The 24293-nt window shown below is 38.1% G+C and overlaps 1 protein-coding gene and 1 long non-coding RNA gene across 4 annotated transcripts; one reads left to right on the forward strand and one right to left on the reverse strand.

Moving 5' to 3' along the window:
- Nucleotides 1-2571: 2571 nt before the first annotated feature.
- On the forward strand, nt 2572-24188 carry LOC118444754 (uncharacterized). 3 transcript variants are annotated; one of them, XM_085659966.1, is made up of 5 exons: nt 2572-2729; nt 12315-12397; nt 13250-22414; nt 22445-23004; nt 23083-24188. In XM_085659966.1, the coding sequence occupies exons 2-5, from the start codon at nt 12334-12336 to the stop codon at nt 23374-23376; spliced, it is 10083 nt and encodes a 3360-aa protein (XP_085516092.1). In that variant the 5' UTR covers nt 2572-2729; nt 12315-12333; the 3' UTR covers nt 23377-24188. The 3 variants fall into 3 exon arrangements, with proteins under 3 accessions (XP_085516092.1, XP_085516093.1, XP_085516091.1); XM_085659967.1 differs by having other exon boundaries at nt 2578-2729; nt 13250-14032; nt 14108-23004; XM_085659965.1 differs by having other exon boundaries at nt 2578-2729; nt 13250-23004.
- On the reverse strand, nt 11166-13759 carry LOC146872692 (uncharacterized). Its single transcript, XR_014982674.1, has 4 exons — nt 12729-13759; nt 12162-12479; nt 11641-11732; nt 11166-11568 (listed from the first exon to the last, which is right to left on the reverse strand). It is a non-coding gene; the product is annotated as an uncharacterized LOC146872692 (long non-coding RNA).
- Nucleotides 24189-24293: the final 105 nt, after the last annotated feature.

Here is a 24293-nt window from a genome sequence, read left to right on the forward strand (position 1 = left end):
ACAATGTACCTATACTAGCATACATACCGACACGATAAATCAAGAGAAGAGATAGTATTTAATGTGCTTTTAGTTTATTTTTTCTACATTCGTCGCTACTAAAATCACACACGTCTTGAAGAACATTAAATGAACAACCTGAACGATTATTTGGTGTAAAGAAAAAAAAAAGAAATGCATTGTGTTGGAAAAAAGAAAACAACTTGTACAAGTTACTATTCGTTCATTGTAACTTTTGTTCTGACATCGAGTCGTTAAGTTTTCTTTTTTCCTTTTCTTCTTTTTATCTCATTAAAGTTGTTTCGTTTTGAAATACTTGGAAATGTATTACAATATCTTATGACATTTTTCTATTTCATAATGTTAGTAATATTTGATAGAGCATACCTATGAAAGATACTCATGGATTTTCATATGAAAATGCATATCTCGACTGATAAGATAAAAAAATTGCTTTCTGTTATCCTCCATTTTCTTGTTTTGAAATTCATCTTTTTTCCCAACTTCTCGTGGAATAAAAAATATAAAAAATCCGATATAAGAGCATTGATGCGGAAAAATAATAAACAATGCGATAAAAAGAAGGCGATTCGTATCATCGATGAAACGAATGTTAATATCAAGGACATGAATCAAGGAAAAATCCTATCAGTATGTGTTACTAACGACCTTTCTCTTTTTTTTTATAAAGATAAATCCCTTTTTTTGTAATCATAACGATGCACGCATGTAGTTCGCATTTATATAATATGCGTCAAATCCAACGGAAGCGTTTAATTAAAAAGGCACTTATTACAAGCTTGGTCAATCGATTGATTTTCCTTCTTGAACAAATATAAAATACTCAGACTACACATAACTGATATAAGTATGAAAATAATTAATGATCTCTATAGTTCTTATGGGACATAAAATATAGAAAAACTGATATTCCTTATTCAACACTTCTGAGTTAGATATATCAGTGCGATGTTAATGAGTCCACTTTGTTTTGTCAATTTACTTGTATTTTATCCTTCCAATCTTCCTAATTATCTTGGCGAAGTAAACTTGAAAACCGGCCTTCGATATCTTCGCCGAAGCTAACATATACCTACATTATCGATATCTGAACAATTCTAACAAATGTAAAATAATAATAAACGTTTTCTGTAAGACATTAAATTTATCCATAATCTGAGAATAATATATCTTTCTAAATTCTATATTTCAACATTAATGTATATTTAATAAGAAAATATACTTCTTGTTACTATTCGATCATTTATTTGCACTGCGTTTATTATTGCATTTAATTTTTTTTTCTCTTACATATTTATAGATACCTATCTTGCAAAGAAATAGAAAGATAACAGAAAATTTCAGGGAAAAAGCCCACCAATTTTAACTTGTCTAATCTACAAAATTTACCGTTATTCCATAGAGGTCTTTAAAAGAAACGTCAAAAAACGTTGTAAAGATACATAGGTATGCGAAGGCATTTATTCTACCGTGACAGATAAGGAAATACATCGAAATGAAGATGATTCGAAGGTCATCAAATAATATCGATATATCTTGTAAATGAGCCTTTGAATCGTTTTGAATGGAATGTTGCGCGAAGAAACATTATTTCAAATATGAATTTCATAATTTTAATTTTATCTATTTTTCGAGTGTATGCACGAACCTACTTTTTTGATCATATAAAATAATGCATGAATTTTAATATTAAATATTTAGGTTCTCGTTAAAGTAACTATTTAATCAGATCACTCAATGATTCATAAATTGGTATAATAAAGAAAAGAAAAATGTTACCTAAGATATTAAATTAAATATTGATTAAAAATATCCGTTTGTCATTACCAAGGAAAATTCATTTCATACTCTCGATTATCTTCATCTAGGAAAAAAGTCAAGATAACAACCCTCGGAGAAAAAGGACGCTATGATCGTTAGTGAGGGTGAATTTCATTGAAATGACGATAAGATGGCGAAAGAAAGAAAGGAAGAGAAATGTAAGAAGAGGAAGGAAGGAAGGAAGAAAAGAACATTCTTGATATCCTTGGATACCAAGAAAATCCTTGGATATGATCGTGCCAGTGTAATATGTAACAAGTATTGAGCATGTAACGATCGGTACACGGTTTGTGCCCCCTTCCACCTGAAAGAGGAAAGATCAAGCCACGATTCTTCCTCGTGTACGCATACGCACGCGAACGAATGATCGAGTAAACGAGTAAGCGAGCGTCCTCTTCGTCTTCGCCCTCTCTCCATCTTTCTTTCTCTCTCTCCCGTATCCGTGTGTACGCTTAACGCACACGGCTAAGCCAATTGGAGAGCCAAGACTTGGCCAAGTCTTTATAAGTAGGAGCCATCCGAGTCCTCAGGACTTACTCCCTCTCGAGGAACGTACCACGATCGGCGACCGATTTTGCAGAATAGTTTCTCAAAAGACGTCGTTCGTATAAGAATAGCCCTCGACTGTTCCAACAAAGAGAGAGAGAGAGAGAGAGAGAGAGAGAGAGAGGGGGAGAAAGAGAGAAAAAGGGTGGAAGAGAAAAAGTGTTCTTGTCGTTTGTTACTCCTGTTGTTTCTGCTTGGAAATGAAGAAGGAAATTTATTCCGAAGATCGAATAATCTAAAGGAAAGCTATAGAGATTACGGAAGATGCGGAAGAAGTCTATAGATCATCGTTGAAGGAGTTAGGATCTATATTCTCTAAGAGTATCTTCCCTTTCAATAAGGTAAGTACTTATCGTGATTTATCGATCTATTTAGTTAGTTTTCCAAACGACTTTTTCGAACACCGTGTTGAAAGATTATAGTAAGGGTCGGAGTTAATCGATCGTTAAAATTAATTTATGAATCGTTTACTACACAAATAATCATTAGTATCATAAATTCAACTATGTTCTCTTTGTTGTTTTCTATCAGTTTTGTTTTGTGTTACGCGAGTCATAAATCTTCCTTCCTCGATCACACGCAGCGCGTTTTATATGTTTCGAATTTAATGAGAACATTTCGCAACGGTATCGAATCTTTAATTAATCTATCGAAAGAATTCGAGAATGTCTATCATAAATCTTTTATTAATATTTTTTTCTTTTATGACTCTTTCTAGACCTCGTGAATTTCTTTTTTTTTTTTTATTACCTTCTTGAGGATGTTAGATTCTTAAACTCGACACGAATGCAAATTGCTTTCCCGTAGAGTATTGGAATTCGTCAGTGATTGCATGGACTATCGAACGTTTCGTGATCATTTCCGGCATAGATTTCCTCTAACGCCTTGACATTTTGAAAACTCTTAAATAATTCGATCGCATAACAACTACGAAGTAAGAGGAATATCTATTCTCTGCGGAAGATCGAAACTTGCTCAATGGAAGTTGCATCAATCTTAAATGCACATCCCGTTTTCTCTATCGGTGAATGTTATGCGTGAATGATTCAGACCGAAATACAAACAACAATCAGTGGACGCGAATCTTTAACAATTTTACATCCAGCGTATGAAAGAAAATAATACACAAAAAGAAATCATTTAGTGTTTTCGATATGTCACTCTTGGTATCTTTTTGAAACATTCCGAAATTGGGAAACAAAATTTCTTTTGTCAAATATATAAGGATGCAAAATTAGCATAATTTCGAACGTCCGGGGACACCTAATGGATTTAGGAAAACCCACGAACGTGTACTGTTGGCCAACTGATTATGATGCAATGAATAATCGAAGTTCGAGGACTCGACATCTATAATTGAATTGGACGATGCTTTATCGATCCTTGCTTTTCATTCATCTCTCGCGCCAATTACACAACTATGACGTTGTACAGTGACGGTCTACAGTGACGAGGGTCCACACAGGTTCGTTTTTGTTTTTTTTATCCGTTCCAAATCAATCGTGATTCCTGAATTATAATCGTCATGATCTCATTTACGTGGGAAATTAAAAAAATAGAGGAACAGACGTCAATGACCTGTCGATTAGAAGAAAAGGAGAAAAAAATAAAAAAGAGCAATGAAACTTAGTCGTCGTTGACCCATTGAAAATTGTTTCCGCAATGATCGCGAAACATAGATCGATGTCATTCGACAAGCTAGAGGATGATCACGTAACCGTTTCACCTCGTTACAAGGCGGGATTACGAATTTGACAAGGTGTCCGTGACTCAAACGTGCCAAGCCGAAAAATTCACAATCCAATCTGTGATTCCTGTCACACCCGTACGACCGAAAACTGAATGTTATCGGGTCTGTATTTGGATCGAATGCGATTCGAATGCTTCGCTCGAAACAAACCGATCGATCGATCTTGGCATTGAACTACGCGAGAGAAACGCCGATTCCACTTATACATATATACATTTATGCCCGTCCTCGACATTGTCTCGTCACGATCATTCTGAGAGCACTTTGTGATCCATAAATGGCAGCGTCCTTAAGCCCAGTGGCGTCAACCATACTATCTTAGTTTTCATTTTTAATTGAAATTTTCCTGATTTTTAACTTCTACATGAGATTCGAATATTTTCAATTTGTGAAAAGAATTATATGATATATTGAACAATTAAATATTTTTTACTTTTGAATAGGCCAATCTTGCATCATTACGATTATTTCCCCGTTAATTTCTCTGTAATAATATTTATTAATAGATAAATCTTAGAAAGGATAATTTGCTAGTAATAAAACAAAAGTAATTCTTAGAAGAAATTATACCTAAGTATTAGACACATGTTCAAGAAACAACCACAACTTCGACGCCACTGTTTAAAGTATTTGCTAAGAAACGAAACAACCGGCAAAACAATGTCATGAGGCGCTGAGATACATTATGTACGAGGACTGGACATACGTGAAACTTTTTCGGCCCTTTTTAGTCAGCACCTCGTAAGTACTAAGAACAGAACGAACATACTACGAAAAATTTTTACAAACGAAATTCAGGATGCTTTCTACGTGCATCTCATGGTACTACAATTAGCATGAATTATCTTGTAGTTGACCATGAAGAAATAATATTTTTCATTTAATCGTGGATCATTATATTTCCTATTTTGGTCATCATCGAAGAAATCATTGTTAAAGATTCAAAAAAGTGAAGAAAAATTGATGTACGAACGCAGGAACAGATATGGTACATACATGAAAACGATCCTTCCGAACGTCCTTCCAACGATAATCGATTCTCACAAGCATTCGTTTAAAATACGGCCGAATATGGCGCGAACTTTGAAATATCGGTTGGCACGTGCCCAATCTTCGTATTACTAACATTTATCCACCATTCTTGGCTTTCTCATTTTCCATTGAAAATTGTCGACGAGGTCAACGATGAAGGACGAAGAAGAAGAAGGAATAGAGAGATCCTTGAACCCTCACCGGTTGGCGCGGTGAGACCTGTACGAAGACGCGTATGATGAAGAATACATGGTTAATGCGGCGTAGCGTGATTGTGGTGGAAGAGAACCTGAAAACGAAAAGGAAAAAAGGGCTTGGAAAAAGGAAAAGATCGATTCGTCTGTTGCTGGTGGTTGCGAAGATAGTAGCAAGTGAATAGAAAGAGAGCTCGCGAGAGCAGGCACTTTCCAAGTATCCCTTTAATTGCAATCCACTGAGAATGTAAATATACTTAGATGAAACATTGATTCTTCTCCGAAAAAATTAGTGAATGAGCTATAGATAAGATATTTTTCTTCGCAGTGGTGCCGAAATAACAGTTCTAAATGTATCAGGACAATAAGATTGTTTCGAACGATCAAAAATTTTCCACTTAGTTACATTTGACTTGTAAAGTATTTTCAGGAAACTGTCTTTTTATAATACTTATTTACTGTGTTATTAATTTTAACGTCATTAATTCATGTCTATTAACCATTAAAATCGTCGATTTCAGAATATTTTTAAAATTACTCTTTACGTATTTCAATCATGACCTGATTTTGTCAAATCTAATCACATCGTATGCAACTGTTACGACTTACCTAAATCTTGAAGTCGTCGAACTCTGATTGAGGATATTACTGAGTATCGAATAAAGACAAGAAAAAGAAAATAAGTTCGAACGTAAATACGTATATCAGATTCTTTCAACAAGTTAGCTTCAATCTGACGCCATTGTCAATAAGAACAGGAGAGATACATTCACGATGGAAAGATTCATAAATGAAAACGATGGAGAGGGAGAAGAAACGACCTTGCAACTTTCAACGGCAAGGCTGCGCTTATGGCAGCGTATTTGCCATCATAACAATCTTAGGTTCACTGTACCAAGTTGCATCGTGTGCAATACGATACCAACCTAGTGGATTCGCATCGTCATGTAGCATCAGGTAGTCTTGATAGATCTCAATTAGATTATAAGCGCAAACGCAAGTCTGATCCTACATATCCTCACATACTTTCGCATCCCTATCTTTGATCTATTGCAATTTCGATCAGACATTCTGTATATATATATATGTATGTATGTATATTGACTTAAAAAAAATCAATTTGATTAAGTTTTTCATCAATTTTTCTTTCTTTTTAACTCTTACACGTTTCACTGTGGCTAGATTCAATCTAATCCAAATAAATTCGATCATGTCGATCCAAAGATTTATTATCGAGGATCTACTATCTAACATCAGATTGATCGATACCTTCAAATAGTTATCAATTCAATTTGGATATTAATTTTGTAAGGTTTTAATTAAATTAGAAATATTTAATGGAAGATTTTTTTTTTAATGCGACCTAAAATTATTTATAAATTAGGCCGTACTGTTTTAATCGTATTTTTCTTGTGGAATTCTATTGAGAAATTATATAAATAATGCGAATAACGGTGTGTGATTTCGAATATTTCCATACGATCGTAACACCGAACCGGTTTTGGTTGTTTTCCTACACAGTTGTCCAAATTCGTAGAACATTTCAACTTTTCACGAAGGCTTTCCCATTTTCTTTCGTGCGAAATGTTAAAGCGAAAAATCAATGCAGTATTATAAATGGGAACTTCTTGAAACATGCTCAATCAATCGTTATATTGATTTTTACCATCGATACGTGGAGAATTCCAATAATCGCTTGTAATTCGAGGTCGAACGTATCGAACGTTAAGATCTTTTTTTCTTTCTCTTTTTCTCTTCATCCAAAGTTTATCACGTTATTTTCTTTTTTTTCTAACTCTAACTAATATCTAAGCTTTCGATGAGTGACATACACATCTTCCCACCTGCGATTATCGTGAAATCAAAGCAACTCGTATATGGAACTTTCCTTTACAAAAATGATGATTATAAAAATAATCGTACCGTCTTTGACGTTTCGATTTAAAAAATATCTACCTATATATACCGAAAAAGGCATTTAAATTTGTCTCCATTGATGGTGGGTGACATTGGTGGCTTAGGAAATTAGAAAAATTCTGTATCCTGTGAGTAATCGTTCATAAAAATCTTAGCAACGAATTAGCATTCTCGCTTGGTGGGATGAGAATCGACTAAAAGTTAGGAAGTCTTTGAAGGGCACGGGCATATTATAATTGTTTCAAATGATAGTAATACCAGTTCTTTTTTATGAGTCAATGACTTCGCTTGTAAGAAACATGATGAAGGATCGTATGACGTTAATTAAATCATTCGAATAATCATGGTCCGGTACAAGCCAAATTTCTTTCTCTCCTTCCAGCAGAACGAACTTCCTTTTGGTAGGTTCACGAAAGTAGAAAATCATGGGTTGCAAGCGACCAAGAAGCATGCAATTATCGATAATAATTGCGAGGTAAAACGATGTTTCGAGCACCGTTGCAAATAATGTACGTAGTACCATTTTCGTCCCTTTCGAGGAGAGAAGAAATCAGAAATAAGAATTACTTCCTAGAGGAGTGCATTCCGAAAAAATTCGAAGCTAAGATCATTTGAAATCTTCACCAGCATTTCTTCCGCATTTATCCTTTATGACTTTCTTTCTTTTTCTAATTCATTCCTACATATGAAAATTATACTCAATCGATATGATAATAAACATTGATAAAACAGGAACTAAATAATTAGGTAACGACCATTATTATTTAAAGAAAAAGAAATTTTTTTATTTACCTTTCGTATCAGTTATTCTGCATGGAATCTTTTCAAAGTGTTCAGAAAAACGAAGGTTTCTTCGGAAAATCGAAGAATAAGGAACAAAAATAAAGACTTGTCGGTCGGTCGAGTAAATTGCACGAGAAGAGTTGAGATGCGAGAAGCATGTCGTCCTTGAGACGTTTCGAGACCACTTCGGGTTCTTTCGATCGCAACGGCAGGTGGTAGACCTGTCTGAATCGGTTTATAAATAAGTCGTGTAATGCTTTCATGACTTGTCATTACTCGCTCACACGGTCATGGTGTACAATCCTCGTCTTGTGTATCCAATTACACTATATTTATAAATTTCGTATGGTCTTATACTTATTATTATTAATAATAGTTTTATCCTTATAGTATTTAAAAAGAATTATATCGAAACATTTTTTTTAGCTTAGCATTGAAATATTAAAGATATCGCAAGATACCATCGTGAGATCATGTTATCGAATAAGCAAATTGGTAACCGTTTCATCGAAATATCGACCCACATTACGAGGAGCCGTGCGATTTGGGTGAAGTACCATCCTACTCTTGAATGAAACATTCTGCGTCGCGAAGACCACAGACCCGTTGATACAATCTCCGTCTCTTGAATACAAATCGAGATTATCCCAGGCGAATTATGCTCTCGATTCACGGATACGATCTCGTAAATAACCTCAGAGAATTTTCCTACTATGCGGTAACGTGCATTGTTCCTTGCAAACAGAATGCACAATGTTGAAACTAATTTTTTGTTTTTTATATCAATTCGAAAATTTGAAACACAGTTTTATAAAATTATGAATTAAATAATTAAATATAGTTATAACAATATTTGTGATCATAAATGAAATAAAAACATAAGAATACGAAGGATCTTAAAATAAGATAGCTATATAATCGTTGGATCCTTTTTGCGTTCAATCCAGTAGTCATGAATGGTAATTTGCAATCGTCGTTGCAGCTCGTGTCATTGACTCGGAACTAGACAACTTGCTAAACCTGTATTCTCTATACTTTTATGCTAGGAAAATTAGTTATCCGACAAAAAAAAAATTAAAAGAATTCTGAATAAATTCATCAATGAAAATGATATTATGATATTGAATACTTCAACGATCACGTTATCGAACTTCGTCTCCTTTCACTAGAGTAATACTTCAAGAAAACGTAAATCCGCATTCTTAAGTTATGCCTTTATTCATAACAATTTTTTTTCGATCTTATTTCATAACTTTCGCTTTAAAACCTTGTGTTAGTTTCTTTCATAACATATTTGCAAAAAGAAAAAGAATTCGCATTCGAAGTATGTAGACAGGATTGTAAAGGAAAAAGGAGAAATCCCAATGTTTTCTTTTTGACTCTCATCGAATAGAATCGTCAAACGAAGTATAAGTAGTTGAGAATTAGCATTGACATTGAACTTCCAAGACGCCGGTAATGTCGTTGGAACCTTGGGATCCTCTCTCTTACTCGAGTATGTTACAGGAAACACCGTTGAATTTGCATTCTCGGATTACGTCAGCATGCTCCCACGATCTCTGAGTTCGTTCCTTCATCCCAATCTTAAGATAGAATCACAAGAGAATGAGGTTGCATGGTCTTTCTTTCGAGTCCTCTTCCTTTTAACCGGCTCCTCTTTCACTCTCTTTCTCGTATTGCACGGTCGTTTCACCCTCATTCCTCGTAGCCTCGATTGATAAATTGATCTTCATCACGAATACAATAAGTTAACAATAAGGTCGACCTAAGTAATACATTTTCTCAAAGCTTTCGATCGATGTTATTTCATTTTATTTTATTTTTTCTTTTCGTAATACCTTAGAAAATCCAGAATTGTATAATAAAAACATTAGACATTTTGTTTTATTCGAGCGATTTAAAGATTGTTAGATAAAACGGACATGGCGATAGAAAGGAAAAGATTAAAGCGAGCTTTTAGATACTCATTTATTCGAAACATGGTTTACAGAGATAGATGCAATCGCTTTCCTGCATACCATAGAGGGGAAACAATAATTTCTAAATATTCCATTTATACAGTAGCGTTCTCCTATTACATAAGAAAGTATAGCTAAAAAGAGCATAGAATCTAAAACCGGTTTACGATATAACTACTTTTCCAATATCACGGTTACATTGAAAATAAGTTCTATGCTAAATAACAAAGACAATTTTATGAAAGACTTTTCCCAAGGAACGCTCGCGAAAGTAAACAAAAATGCAAACATTAGTGTGAAATTAAAACCGATTCTACGATTACGTTATATCAGACTTCTAGAAAAGAAAAATTTTTTTTGTATCTGACAATAAGACCTTAATTAAGATAAGTGAAGCTTTTAAACTTAAAAAAAATATATATATAATATACGGCATTAAGCCTTCTCAGTTACATCTTTAATAATTTTCTTCTATCTACAACATTTTTACATTTCTATTTTAATATCTGATTTGAAAATAAAACATAAACTTGATACTCGTTCGTTAGAAAATGAATATATTATTTTCATTTAAAGGATCATATCAATTCGTATTACACAGGCAATATAGTAGATCATGATGGTTACAATTCGTTAAGAGAGATGCTGCCAGAACTTCTCTCGTCCTTTCTTTGGTATAGTGGACCGTATTTATGGCAGTAGATCGAGTACACTTGGTTGCATCTCCTGCGGCAACTAGTTCCATTGGCGGCGACCTAGGGAGACGGAGAACAAATTGCATCCTACGGATTCAGAACTGCTAACTGACATGTCGTAGTTAATTTCACTTGGATCAAATGAAAGAAAGAAAAACCACAGGGATTCTCTGATCTACTATTCTCTCTGATTCTATATTATCGTTATATTATAGTATGCCCAAGACACACGAAATTTTATAACTTCAATCTTGAATCTGTTCAAATAAAAAATCTCATTTATATAAAAAATAATATTCGATTATCATCTCTCATAAAATGACTCCGTTAAAATAAAAAAAAATCTCTATTTAAATAATTGAAAAATTTAATCGGTGGAATAAACGAAGATATAATGTCTTATTTACACTTATATCTTTTCTCTTAAAATTAGCCTCAATCGCACGAACGTATTATACATCATCAAATTATTTATTCTTATATATGATCAAAGAATGTTAAAGACGAAGTTGGTGGTCCAAAAGGAACATTTAGATCGCCGCCAATGACGTTACCCGCCAATGTGGTATGCCTCTTCTTTCTCTCGTTGTACCAATGCAGATCGTGGATCAAGAAAGAAATACAAGGGTGGTGGTGAACCATTCCTGTGACTTCCATCTCGATAACCAACAGGAATTGCGGACTCGGAGTCCACGTGCAGGATATCGGTGTTGATACTTGCATCGGAATAAAGTTTGTGCTTGCTAAAGGTACTCCTGGCGATCGCAGCAGGAATTTCGGAGAAACGCTCATTAACAAGATCGGGAGATCATTAAGAGCGTGATCAAATCTCGTTGAGATTTGTCTCGAGGCTAAGTAATAAAAAATTTTCTTGTTAATGAATTTGAATTGATGATATTTCGATCAGACGAAGAACATCTTACCTGATAGGTAAGACGAAACTTGATCTTTAAAAGATCATCGAACAAGTCTTTACAGTATTCAAACTGAATATTTCTGTGCGACGTTCCTCTACCTTAAATTTATAATTTGTATTAAGTGGGAGCGTCCGGAAATCATCACGAGAACGCCCAATAGGTATATGTATAACTGTACACGTAGATAATGCCAATGATTTATTCAAATGGTTATTTGACGATCGCGCACGCGGACCATCGTGTACACTTCAAAATACGAGACATGAAATCATTTACTGAGATTATCACTTCGAAACTGAATCGTGATTCAGCCGATCAGCACGGTAGATGATATGCGAGAGAATTATTCCGGCAACTTGCAAGGTCATGCGAATCAACAGTTAGAATCCCTCGATTGGTAATGTCTTTTAGCGAAAGAGAGAAGCTTCTTTCTCTTGGAGTTGTGCCAATCGGAACGTAGGAGTAACTGTACATATGCTTATCGTTAGCGTTCTTTATGCGAAATTCTTATTTAAGGAAATTCTTACCTTGTGTTCTAGAAAAAGAGTTGACCAGACGAATGACTCGCATGTCACGTCCGAACCTTTCAGTTTAACAGTACTTCGACTGCACAATAACGTTTTTCGCATGATCTTCCATTCGAAAAAAAATAATTAGTTTCTTATTTTTTTTTGTTTTAGGTTCGATCTTATTGGAATAATGTGGACGAAACGGCAAATTCTGCATATTTTGATAGCCCTTATCTTGACATTTGCAGAAGCAGGTGAGATATTAGCCATATCGTTAATATCGTTCTCTTTTGAGTAGACTTCGAGTTTACTTCGAGGAACAATTTATGAATCACCCTACACACATAAATCAATCTTTTAGCATCATTATATTATTATCTCATAGATTTAACACCCTCTAAATGAAAAAACACTAAGACCTCTTCTTCGTGCATGTAAATTGTTTTAAACGAGGCGTTAAAATATTCTCTGAACTTCGATGAATTTAAATTGTAATACGTTTTCGGCCTGAACCTTTAATCACTGGATCCATATTAAGGGCTCTTATTTCACTATTACGAAGAAGAAGACTCGTTCGTTAAGTACCTATGGCCAATTACGGCCCTGGATGGGTTACACGTGAGATGGGTGCTGAACGCAAACGAGCTTTCCTATTATTTTTGCCTTTACTCGTCTCGATCACCACTGTTGTTGTTGTTACTCTTGCCGTCAAACTGGTTCCATCCGAGACGCACAATCTTGGATATATAGCGAAGTCGTGAAAAATATACTTCGTATCCTGCATGCCTCAGCTACTGGAAACAAGAAAGGAGCCAACGTGTCATGTTGATTCTATTTGATCTACTCCCGCAGAACATAGATTCTGAGTTCTTAATAAAACTTTCAAAATAATCATAGTCCTGTTTTTTTATTACATTTGTAAAATCAAAAACTGACGATCTTATGTGTATATAATATGAATTATCCGAAAATTAAAAATGTTATCTAAGTAGCTCTGGATTTCTAGAAATAATCGAACTTTGAATAAAAAATTGTTTGAAGAAAGAAAGATATTAAAAATGTAATTAAATTGGATATGATATCACAATATAAGTGTTTTGTTTCAGAACACCATGAGATTTATGAAGATCAATATAGAAAAAGTGATATCCCTTTCACCTGTTCTGAGGAAGGCTATCATCCTGATCCACACGACTGCAGAGTTTTCTACAGATGCGTCGATAAAGGCAATGGTGATCCTTTGACAATCTTTAAGTTCGAATGTGGAATTGACACAGTATTTTCCAGAGAAAAAGGAAATATATGCATTCATCCAAATGATAGTGAACGACCAGAATGTGGTAGATTTGAGAATGAAATAGATTCTGATATTCAAAATCTCAGTATGGATTCATACCCATCTTATTCTACGTCCACAACAACTATTAAAATGACGGATAGTACACATATAGCTACAACAACCACTACAACAGAGGCTACAACAACTACCCAAGATTGGACGACTACGAGAAGATCTAATATTAGTACCGAATTTTCAACAACTACTCAGCCATCAACACCTGAATCAAATCAAAATGAGACGATTGGTCTAGGAGGAGTACAATGTACTACTGATGGATATTTATCTGACTTACAAGACTGCAGAAAATTTTATAGATGTGTAGACGAAGGTGCTGGAATATTACGAAAATATGAGTTTACTTGTGGTATAGGAACTGTTTGGGATCCAAAGATCGAAGGATGCAACCATGCTTGGGCAGTTACTAGAGATGACTGCCGACAACGCCAAGAAAATGGCAATACAGATAGCGGACAATGGAATGGCGATATAGGAGCTAATGGGGGACAATGGAATGGAGATACAGGAGATAATGGAGGACAATGGAATGGTGATACAGGAAGTTGGAATGGTGACAGTGGTACATCAGGTAATGATATTAAACCTGATAATTCGGGAATTCTAGGAACACCAGGAACATCAGGCACTCCTGGAACATCAGGCACTCCTGGAACACCTGGAATACCCGAAACATCAGGTACATCTGGCACAGCTGGAATGACTGGCTATCCTGGCTCTCCTGGTACTGCTGGAACACCAGGCATAGCTGGAATACCTGGATACCCTGGTTTTCCAGGATCATCTGGCATTCCTGGCTCTACTGAAACATCAGGTACTCCTGGAACAGCTGGTACTCCTGGTTCCCCTGGAACACCAGGAACTCCTGGAACAGCTGGCAGTCCTGGTTCCCCTGGAACACCAGGTACTCCTGGATCACCTGGAATAACAGGAACACCGGGAATACCTGGCTACCCTGGATCTCCTGAATCATCTGGCATCCCAGGTTCTCCTGGAACAGCTGGCACTCCTGGTTCCCCTGGAACACCAGGTACTCCTGGAACAGCTGGCATTCCTGGCATTCTTGGTTCCTCAGGAACACCCGGAACACCAGGTACTCCTGGAACATCTGGCAGTCCTGGTTCCCCTGGAACAACAGGTACTCCTGGATCTCCTGGAACATCAGGTACACCTGGAACAGCTGGCAGTCCTGGTTCCCCTGGAACACCAGGTACTCCTGGATCCCCAGGAACACCCGGAACACCAGGTACTCCTGGAACAGCTGGCAGTCCTGGTACTCCTGGATCTCCTGGAACACCAGGTAAACCTGGAACAGCTGGCAGTTCTGGTTCCCCTGGAACATTAGGTACACCTGGAACCCCAGGAACACCCGGAACACCAGGTACTCCTGGAACAGCTGGCAGTCCTGGTTCCCCTGGAACACCAGGTACTCCTGGATCTCCTGGAACACCAGGTACTCCTGGATCCCCAGGAACACCCGGAACACCAGGTACTCCTGGAACAGCTGGCAGTCCTGGTTCCCCTGGAACATTAGGTACACCTGGAACCCCTGGAACAACAGGAACATCAGGTACTCCTGGCATAGTTGGAACACCTAGCTCTCCTGGTACACCTGGAACAACAGGGACTCCTGGTACACCTGGAACAACAGGCTCAACTGAAATACCTGGCTACCCTGGTTCTTCTGGATCATCTGTCATTTCTGGCTTTCCCGGAACACCAGGTACTCCTCCAACAACCGGCACTCCAGGTTCCCCTGGAACACCCGGTACTCCTGGATCTCCTGGAACACCCGAAACACCAGGTTCACCTGGTACATCTGACATTCCTGGAACCCCTGGGGTTCCTGCTAGTTCAGACATATCTGGAAATCCTGTTACTTCAGAAACTCCGAGCAGCACTGATACGTCAGATACCCCTATTATATCGGCTACTTCAGGTGTATGCATCGAAGAAGGATTCTTCCCTGATCCAAAGAATTGTCGTAAATTTTATCGATGTGTAAAAGATAGCAATGAATTCATAAAATATGATTTTGAATGTGGTGTTGGAACTGTTTGGGATTCCACGATACAAAGTTGTAATCATGAGTACAACGTACCAAATTGTACAAGTAATGCTGAAGGGAATTTACCAACACCTGATTCTTCTGTCAATGAAATAGACTCTTCTACTCCTCTAAATTCAAGTGAACAGCAACAAGTAAGCACATCCAGACCTACTCAAGGCACAACACTAGCTTCAGTGTCATATCTTCCCCCGGAAACGACTACAAAAGGCACGACTACGACATTTACAAGACCAGAAGATTCGGCAACATCGACAGCAACTGACAGACCTAGTACTTCTGGAACTCTAGGTCCTACTGGACCAATTTCTCCTGGAATGCCTGGAGCACCAGGTAGTGTTGGTATACCTGGCACCACTGGAACTGATGGCACTCCTGGTACAACTGGTGTTCCTGGAACGCCAGGTACTCCTGGTACTCCTGGAACACCTGGTACTCCTGGAACACCTGGTACTCCTGGAACACCTGGTACTCCTGGATCATCTGGTACTCCTGGATCACCTGGTACTCCTGGATCACCTGGTACTCCTGGATCATCTGGTACTCCTGGATTACCTGGTACTCCTGGATCACCTGGTACTCCTGGATCACCTGGAAGTCCTGGAACACCAGGCTCACCTGCATCACCTGCTACCCCTGGAACACCAGGCTCACCTGGATCTCCTGGAACACCCGAAACACCAGGTTCACCTGGTACATCTGACATTCCTGGAACCACTGGGATTCCTGCTAGTTCAGACATATCTGGAAATCCTGTTACTTCAGAAACTCCGAGCAGCACTGATACATCAGATACCCCTATTATATCGGCTACTTCAGGTGTATGTATCGAAGAAGGATTCTTCCCTGATCCAAAGAATTGTCGTAAATTTTATCGATGTGTAAAAGATAGCAATGAATTCATAAAATATGATTTTGAATGTGGTGTTGGAACTGTTTGGGATTCCACGATACAAAGTTGTAATCATGAGTACAACGTACCAAATTGTACAAGTAATGCTGAAGGGAATTTACCAACACCTGATTCTTCTGTCAATGAAATAGACTCTTCTACTCCTCTAAATTCAAGTGAACAGCAACAAGTAAGCACATCCAGACCTACTCAAGGCACAACACTAGCTTCAGTGTCATATCTTCCCCCGGAAACGACTACAAAAGGCACGACTACGACATTTACAAGACCAGAAGATTCGGCAACATCGACAGCAACTGACAGACCTAGTACTTCTGGAACTCTAGGTCCTACTGGACCAATTTCTCCTGGAATGCCTGGAGCACCAGGTAGTGTTGGTATACCTGGCACCACTGGAACTGATGGCACTCCTGGTACAACTGGTGTTCCTGGAACGCCAGGTACTCCTGGTACTCCTGGAACACCTGGTACTCCTGGAACACCTGGTACTCCTGGAACACCTGGTACTCCTGGATCATCTGGTACTCCTGGATCACCTGGTACTCCTGGATCACCTGGTACTCCTGGATCATCTGGTACTCCTGGATCACCTGGTACTCCTGGATCACCTGGTACTCCTGGATCACCTGGAAGTCCTGGAACACCAGGCTCACCTGCATCACCTGCTACCCCTGGAACACCAGGCTCACCTGGATCTCCTGGAACACCCGAAACACCAGGTTCACCTGGTACATCTGACATTCCTGGAACCACTGGGATTCCTGCTAGTTCAGACATATCTGGAAATCCTGTTACTTCAGAAACTCCGAGCAGCACTGATACATCAGATACCCCTATTATATCGGCTACTTCAGGTGTATGCATCGAAGAAGGATTCTTCCCTGATCCAAAGAATTGTCGTAAATTTTATCGATGTGTAAAAGATAGCAATGAATTCATAAAATATGATTTTGAATGTGGTGTTGGAACTGTTTGGGATTCCACGATACAAAGTTGTAATCATGAGTACAACGTACCAAATTGTACAAATAATGCTGAAGGGAATTTAACAACACCTGATTCTTCTGTCAATGAAATAGACTCTTCTACTCCTCTAAGTTCAAGTGAACAGCAACAAGTAAGCACATCCAGGCCTACTCAAGGCACAACACTAGCTTCAGTGTCATATCTTCCCCCGGAAACGACTACAGAAGGCACGACTACGACATTTACAAGACCAGAAGATTCGGCAACATCGACAGCAACTGACAGACCTAGTACTTCTGGAACTCTAGGTCCTACTGGACCAATTTCTCCTGGAATGCCTGGAGCACCAGGTAGTGTTGGTATACCTGGCACCACTGGAACTGATGGCACTCCTGGTACAACTGGTGTTCCTGGAACGCCAGGTACTCCTGGTACTCCTGGAACACCTGGTACTCCTGGAACACCTGGTACTCCTGGATCATCTGGTACTCCTGGATCACCTGGTACTCCTGGATCATCTGGTACTCCTGGATCACCTGGTACTCCTGGATCATCTGGTACTCCTGGATCACCTGGTACTCCTGGAACACCAGGCTCACCTACATCACCTGGTACTCCTGGAACACCAGGCTCACCTGGATCTCCTGGAACACCCGGAACACCAGGCTCACCTGGATCTCCTGGAACACCCGAAACACCAGGTTCACCTGGTACATCTGACATTCCTGGAACCACTGGGATTCCTGCTAGTTCAGACATATCTGGAAATCCTGTTACTTCAGAAACTCCGAGCAGCACTGATACATCAGATACCCCTATTATATCGGCTACTTCAGGTGTATGCATCGAAGAAGGATTCTTCCCTGATCCAAAGAATTGTCGTAAATTTTATCGATGTGTAAAAGATAGCAATGAATTCATAAAATATGATTTTGAATGTGGTGTTGGAACTGTTTGGGATTCCACGATACAAAGTTGTAATCATGAGTACAACGTACCAAATTGTACAAATAATGCTGAAGGGAATTTAACAACACCTGATTCTTCTGTCAATGAAATAGACTCTTCTACTCCTCTAAGTTCAAGTGAACAGCAACAAGTAAGCACATCCAGGCCTACTCAAGGCACAACACTAGCTTCAGTGTCATATCTTCCCCCGGAAACGACTACAGAAGGCACGACTACGACATTTACAAGACCAGAAGATTCGGCAACATCGACAGCAACTGACAGACCTAGTACTTCTGGAACTCTAGGTCCTACTGGACCAATTTCTCCTGGAATGCCTGGAGCACCAGGTAGTGTTGGTATACCTGGCACAACTGGAACTGATGGCACTCCTGGTACGAATGGTGTTCCTGGAACGCCAGGTACTCCTGGTACAACTGTTGTTCCTGGAACGCCAGGTACTCCTGGTACTCCTGGAACACCTGGTACTCCTGGATCATCTGGAACTCCTGGATCACCTGGTACTCCTGGATCATCTGGTACTCCTGGATCACCTGGTACTCCTGGATCACCTGGTACTCCTGGATCACCTGGAAGTCCTGGAACACCAGGCTCACCTGCATCACCTGGTACCCCTGGAACACCAGGCTCACCTGGATCTCCTGGAACACCCGGAACACCAGGCTCACCTGGATCTCCTGGAACACCCGAAACACCAGGTTCACCTGGTACATCTGACATTCCTGGAACCACTGGGATTCCTGCTAGTTCAGACATATCTGGAAATCCTGTTACTTCAGAAACTCCGAGCAGCACTGATACATCAGATACCCCTATTATATCGGCTACTTCAGGTGTATGCATCGAAGAAGGATTCTTCCCTGATCCAAAGAATTGTCGTAAATTTTATCGATGTGTAAAAGATAGCAATGAATTCATAAAATATGATTTTGAATGTGGTGTTGGAACTGTTTGGGATTCCACGATACAAAGTTGTAATCATGAGTACAACGTACCAAATTGTACAAGTAATGCTGAAGGGAATTTAACAACACCTGATTCTTCTGTCAATGAAATAGACTCTTCTACTCCTCTAAGTTCAAGTGAACAGCAACAAGTAAGCACATCCAGGCCTACTCAAGGCACAACACTAGCTTCAGTGTCATATCTTCCCCCGGAAGTGACTACAGAAGGCACGACTACGACATTTACTAGACCAGAAGATTCGGTAACATCGACAGCAACTGACAGACCTAGTACTTCTGGAACTCTAGGTCCTACCGGACCCATCTCTCCTGGATCACCTGGTTTACCTGGGTCACCTAATACTCCTGGATCATCTAGTTTACCTGGATTACCTGGTACTTCTGGATCACCTGGTTTACCTGGATCACCTGGTACTCCTGGATCACCTGGTACTCCTGGATCTCCTGGTACTCCTGGATCACCTGGTACTCCTGGAACACCAGGCTCACCTACATCACCTGGTACTCCTGGAACACCAGGCTCACCTGGATCTCCTGGAACACCCGGAACACCAGGCTCACCTGGATCTCCTGGAACACCCGAAACACCAGGTTCACCTGGTACATCTGACATTCCTGGAACCACTGGTATTCCTGCTAGTTCAGACATATCTGGAAATCCTGTTACTTCAGAAACTCCGAGCAGCACTGATACATCAGATACCCCTATTATATCGGCTACTTCAGGTGTATGCATCGAAGAAGGATTCTTCCCTGATCCAAAGAATTGTCGTAAATTTTATCGATGTGTAAAAGATAGCAATGAATTCATAAAATATGATTTTGAATGTGGTGTTGGAACTGTTTGGGATTCCACGATACAAAGTTGTAATCATGAGTACAACGTACCAAATTGTACAAATAATGCTGAAGGGAATTTAACAACACCTGATTCTTCTGTCAATGAAATAGACTCTTCTACTCCTCTAAGTTCAAGTGAACAGCAACAAGTAAGCACATCCAGGCCTACTCAAGGCACAACACTAGCTTCAGTGTCATATCTTCCCCCGGAAACGACTACAGAAGGCACGACTACGACATTTACAAGACCAGAAGATTCGGCAACATCGACAGCAACTGACAGACCTAGTACTTCTGGAACTCTAGGTCCTACCGGACTCATCTCTCCTGGATCACCTGGTTTACCTGGGTCACCTAGTACTCCTGGTACTTTGGAAACACCTAGCAGCTCTGCCACTCCAGATTCCTCAGTTATACCAAGTAATTCAGATCTATGTAATAAAGAAGGATTCTTCTCTAATCCTGATAGTTGCCAGAAATTTTATCGATGTGTAAAAGATAGCAATGAATTCATAAAATATGATTTTGAATGTGCCATTGGTACTGTTTGGGATTCCCGCATACAAAGTTGTAATTACGATTACAACGTACCAAATTGTAGGAGTAACGCTGGTGTCGACATGACAACACCCAATTCTTCTATCAATGAAATAGATTTTATTAATGGATCAAGTACAAATGGACAGTCTGAAGTAAGTACTAGTAAACCTATGGAAAGTACAACATCTTCAATCTTTAGTTCTACTATAATAACGACTACTACTAATCATGAGGCACAATCTATGATTCCAACAACAATTATATCTACATCATATTTACCACCATCAATTTCTGAAGTAACTAGTAGTACACAAATGACTTCTAGTACTAAACCTCCCGAAGTTACATCACAAGTAACATCAGCCTCATACTTACCTCCTGTCAGTACTATACAGTCAAATGATGTTGGTCAATCTGCAACTATATCACAACAGATAAATACTACTCCATCAAGTACTGGACAAGTAGGAACGTCGGATTGTAATACAGAAAGTTTCATCCCAAACCCTAACGATTGCAAGAAGTTTTATCGATGTGTCAGTTATCAATCCGGATTTGTAAGATATGAATTTCAGTGCGGTCCTGGTACTGCTTGGGACCAAAGTATACAAACATGTAATTATATTGAACAAGTCAGTTCCTGCATGATAAATAATAATGAAATAGTAGGAGAACAAGGTTCTACCTCAACTACTAATTCTAATAAAACACCTGCAACTATTAATGAAAAACCTGGACAGACTACAATAAAACCCTCCTCAACTTATATACCAACAACTTCTGACTTGAATGAGGTTCAGTTTACATCTACTAAGTCTGAAAATATGCAGTTACTTGCAGGATCAACTACTGAAAGTATGTCGTCTTCTAAACCGCCATATCCAATTTCATCTTCCCCGTCTGAATCGATAGTTTCATCTTCTGAATCAAACACAGAATCATCTAATATGGTCAAACCGCCCTGCACGACATCCGAAATTAATAATACAATAGTTTGTAATGAAGAAGGATTTTATCCGCATCCAATGTACTGTGAAAAATTCTATCGTTGCGTTAACAATGGAAAAGGATTTAACGTCTATCACTTTAATTGCCCACCGAGTACTATATTCGATCCCAGTATAAGCGCATGTAATTATCCGGAATCAGTCTATCCAGCAAGAGATTGTACTACATTAGCAGCAGAGCCAAGTTCATCTGGTAATGATATTATAACACAATCTACGACAATATCAGAAGCAACAGAAGAATCTTCGTCCACTGAGAGTTCAACAACGCAAATTAATACCGAAATGTCTACAGGAACTACAACATCAATGGTAGAATTTACAACCACGGGAATTTCAACAGAAATGACATCGATGACATCGGAACAAACAACTTCCGGGGAAATTACATCCATGTCCAGTACTGAATCATTTACTTCAACAGTGACCGAAAGTTTAACAGAATCAACATCAAGTTCCACTGAACAAACGACAGAATCAACAAGTTTCACTGAACAAACAACAGAATCAACAACAAGTTCCATTGAACAAACAACAGAATCAACTGTAAGTTCCACTGAACAAACAACAGAATCAACTGTAAGTTCTACTGAACAAACAACAGAATCAACTGTAAGTTCTACTGAACAAACAACAGAATCAACTAGTTCTACTGAACAAACAACTGAATCAACAGTAAGTTCCACTGAACAAACAATAGAATCAACAGAAGAATCGTCTATGAGTTCGACGCAATCAGAAGCATCTGCTAGTGAATCAACAACGGAACAATTTACTACAGAATCTCAAAAACAGTCAACTGAATCTCAAGAACAATCAACGACTGATAGTTCAGAACAATCTACTGAATCTCAAGAATCATCCACCACAGAATCTCAAGAGTCGATTACACAGACACAAGAGGGATCTACTACGGAATCAGATGAATCGACTTCTACAACCAAAGAACCTTCGATGGTGACACCTTGTCCTATTGGAAATTTAACTGATGAACAAATAACTCTTATTTGTCCCACAGGATTCCGTAAACATCCGCGATATTGTAATTTGTTCTACCAATGTACCATTGAAGGTAATATGGAAATCAAGATTCTCGTTTTAAGTTGTCCCGAAAATACTATCTTCGACGAGCAAAAAATTCAATGTCTTCCTGAAAATGAAACCAGTCAAGGTTGTACGGGTCTTCGTGCCAATGCTAGATTTTACAGAAAGTTGGAAGAAAATTCAATAACACCAGTACGTATTAAAGTCATAAAATGAAATAAATTCATCATTTCATTAATAGATTATTAATTTAACACATTCTTATTTCAGGTGAAAGTCTCATCGCAACCTTTATGTCCTAACATTGGACATTATCCATATCAGCAGGGTTGTAGCAACACATTTTATAAATGCAAACGAGACAGTAGAGATAATTTGCAAGGATATTTTTATAAGTGTCCTGCGAACTTCATTTACTGGTCGGTTTCTAGAAGATGTGAACGTGCTACTCGTCTACCTATGTGCACACATTTAGCATACAGAAAGAATGATTTTTGGGACAGTCGATGGCAATTACCAGTCGAAGACATCAATCTTTCCGCGAGAGCATTGCGTCTTTTTTGAGTCATTAGCTAATGATACACTACTTTCGTAAATTTCCAAGAACAGTATAAATCTCTCAGGTTACATGCAAAACTTGTCATCAGGAAACATTATACAAGTCTTGCACGTAGAAGTGAATGAGACGATTAATCGGATTTTGTCAACATGGCTGCCGAAGATATAACATTTGACAGATCTTCGATAGCCATCTTGAAACGATTTACGTTCGTTCCAACTTCTACAATGAAACTGATAATATTTTTCTATTATAATCAGTTTCATTTAGAGTAGTTAGTTTAAATAATTACTAATTATCATCGATCATAATTCATATCATTGTGCCGTACAATCTTTGTTGACGACAATATTGAATATTTTTGACAAGAGATCATAAGCGATAATTGGGGTTTTGGTTGCGGGACTTGTATGCAATACACGACTGTATTTAATAGTATAGTAAATCATATGTATATTTATTAAGCTGATAATTAGTTTAAATAGTATTGATAGAAGTTCACGGAAAGATTCTCAGGAAATGTCTTCGTTGTGGAGTGATCTATACTCTTAAAACGGGAATAACATTTTTGAAGCGACTGAATTTATATGTTTGAAATGTAAAAAAAAAAGAGGAAGAGAGATCTTCATAAGAAACAAAATTGAACATTTCAATCAATTTCTATATTTACCTTGTACATAACTATGTTTTCGTACTTCTAATTCAATATATTATTATAAGTAATATAGACACATAGTATACAAATATTTTAGTAAATATGTATACATGATTTTCGCGTGTTTATATACGATCTCTACCTAAACGACTACAAATAAAATGTAAGTTTTTCAATGTAATGTGTATCTTATTTTCCTGAGATATAATCGTTTAAGAAAAAAATTTACTACATACAGATATTGCCATTTTTTAATTCGAATAGAAA

The sequence above is a fragment of the Vespa mandarinia genome, chromosome 10, assembly GCF_050613455.1.
Source record: "Vespa mandarinia isolate Hongniang chromosome 10, ASM5061345v1, whole genome shotgun sequence".
Taxonomy (NCBI): Eukaryota; Metazoa; Arthropoda; class Insecta; order Hymenoptera; family Vespidae; genus Vespa; species Vespa mandarinia.